The sequence below is a fragment of the Mesoplodon densirostris genome, chromosome 9, assembly GCF_025265405.1.
Source record: "Mesoplodon densirostris isolate mMesDen1 chromosome 9, mMesDen1 primary haplotype, whole genome shotgun sequence".
Classification (NCBI taxonomy): domain Eukaryota; kingdom Metazoa; phylum Chordata; class Mammalia; order Artiodactyla; family Ziphiidae; genus Mesoplodon; species Mesoplodon densirostris.
Genome location: NC_082669.1, coordinates 102790312 through 102792595, shown reverse-complemented (window position 1 = coordinate 102792595; position 2284 = coordinate 102790312). Strand labels below are relative to the sequence as shown.

The following is a 2284-nucleotide window of genomic DNA, read 5'->3' as shown; positions in this document are numbered from 1 at the left end:
TTCTCAGTCTACATGATTTCCTCTTTACATGGTGAAGATTTATCTATTATAGGAACTCCAACTTGTTCTTAAACACCCCTGAATTCAGTGTTTCCTGCAGAAATGCCAACAAAGGCCATGGTTGAGATCTTCCGTCCCCCTTGCCCTGTCTCCTGCCCCCTGGCCACCCAGGTGTCTTCCCCATGTGGCCCTGCAGGGCATGCCATGCCTCCCGTCCCCAGAGCCTGAGCATATAATAAACTTTGCTTTTTCCTAAGTCTCTGCTTTGTCTCGTGACCGCACCCGTCTGACCAACGCATTTTCAAAAATTCAAAGCACATGGTCTGTGATTTGCATTTCTTAATAGTGGCTTTGAATAGCCAAATGATTAATTTTGAAAAGGCCCAATATTTACCAGTTTTTCAAATCTTATGTCTTGTGCTTTTTGGATTGTCTCTAAGAACGTCTGCCTATCCAAGGTCATGAAGATAGTCATCTATTTTATTTTCTAAGGTCTATATAGTTTCTGGTTGTATGTTTAGGTCTGTAATATTCTATTATATTGTGGCATTACAGCACAAGGCAAAAAATACCCCCTACCATATTTCAGAGGAAGCAAAACCCTCTCCGCTATGTTGCACTTCGTTATCTTTCACACTGGCCTGTCCTTCCACAGCACTCTCCACAGGGCACCACTGACCTCTACATTCCTCAGGCTGTACGTCAGCGGGTTCAGCACAGGGTTGAAAAGACTGTAAAACAGGGAAAAGGATCTTCTGCTGCTCCTCAGGGTGGCTGGATTTGGGGGCCGTGTGCATGACGATGGCACTGCCAAAGAAGAGCCCAGCCACACAGAGGTGGAAGGAGAAGGTGGAGAAGGCCTTTCTGCGGCCCTCACCTGACTGCATCCTCAGGATGGCAACCAGGATGTGCGTGGAGGAGACCAGCACCAAGCAGAGGGGCCCCGGTAAAATAAAAACACAGGCCGAAGAGATGACAAGTTGGTTCAGCCTAGTGTCAGCAGAGGCAGCTCGAGGACAGACAGGATTTCATGGAAGTGGTCGATTCCACGGAGCCCACAGAAGGGTAGTCTCAGAAAGAGAACTAAATGGACCAGAGCCAGGAGGAAGCTTAACACCCAGGATGTGATGGCCAGGACAATGCACACTCTCCAGCTCATGGTGACAATGTAATGTAGGGGGTGACAGATGGCCACATACTTGTCATAAGACATCACCACCAAAATCAGGCACTCTGTGTGAGCAAAGGCTAGATATTAAAATGTCTGCATAATGCAGGGAACAAAGAAAATGGTTCTTTTCTGGGCTTCCCTGGTGGCGCAGTGGTTGAGAGTCCGCCTGCCGATGCAGGGTACACGGGTTCGTGCCCCAGTCCAGGAAGATCCCATATGCCGCAGAGCGGCTGGGCCCGTGAGCCATGGCCGCTGAGCCTGCGCATCCGGAGCCTGTGCTCCACAATGGGAGAGGCCACAACAGTGAGAGGCCCGTGTACCGCAAAAAAAAAAAAAAAAAGAAAGAAAGAAAATGGTCCTTTTCTGACTCACAAGATTTGCCAGCATCTTGGGGACATTGTTGGAAGCACAGGACATGCCAATGATGGCCAAGTGTGAGAGGAAGAAGTACATGGGGGTGTGAAGTCTTGAGTCTAAGCAGATAAGCCCCAGAATGACTCCATTTTCCAAAGGGGTAAGGGTATAGAAGAGAGAGAAAAGCCCAAAGAGGAAAAACTCCAGTGCTGGGTCAGCCTGGAATCCCAGCAGGGTGACTTCTGTGATCCATGTCTGGTTGCCTCCCATGCTCCTGGGCAGAGACATACAGGCCCGCGTCCACAACAGGAAGGTCACAGCTGTAGGGAAATTGAGACACAAAATACTTACTGAACATTACAAACTAACATTTAGAAATATATTACCTTGGATGGATTTCCTACAATTTATTTTTCGATACATTGTTGAAACTATGTGCTCATATGAATCAGAAAAAATTATCTTTGTATCAATGGAATAATAGGATATAGAGAGACAGATATATAAATGTAAAATTTATTATAGATAATAAAATATAATAGGATACATTATTATATACGCTACCTAACAGAATACACATACACATGCACACATATGAAGTTTGGGAGAATTCAAGTATTCTGGCTTCCTTTCAAGGATATGAGTCCTGATTATTAATGTAGTCAGAAGAGAGAGAACCCTGACAAACCATCTGCAATAAGAGGTAGTTTTATTTTCTAGACTTGCTTGTCTTCGTGGTCCAATACATGAAGTTATTAA

The 2284-nt window shown here is 45.5% G+C and overlaps 1 protein-coding gene across 1 annotated transcript; it reads right to left on the bottom strand.

Moving 5' to 3' along the window:
- Positions 1–631: 631 nt before the first annotated feature.
- LOC132496116 (olfactory receptor 2A12-like) lies at positions 632–1795 on the bottom strand. Its single transcript, XM_060108316.1, is given in 4 exon segments — positions 632–745; positions 747–1015; positions 1018–1305; positions 1540–1795. Coding segments are annotated over 4 exon segments (927 nt in total).
- Between the last annotated feature and the right edge of the window lie 489 nt (positions 1796–2284).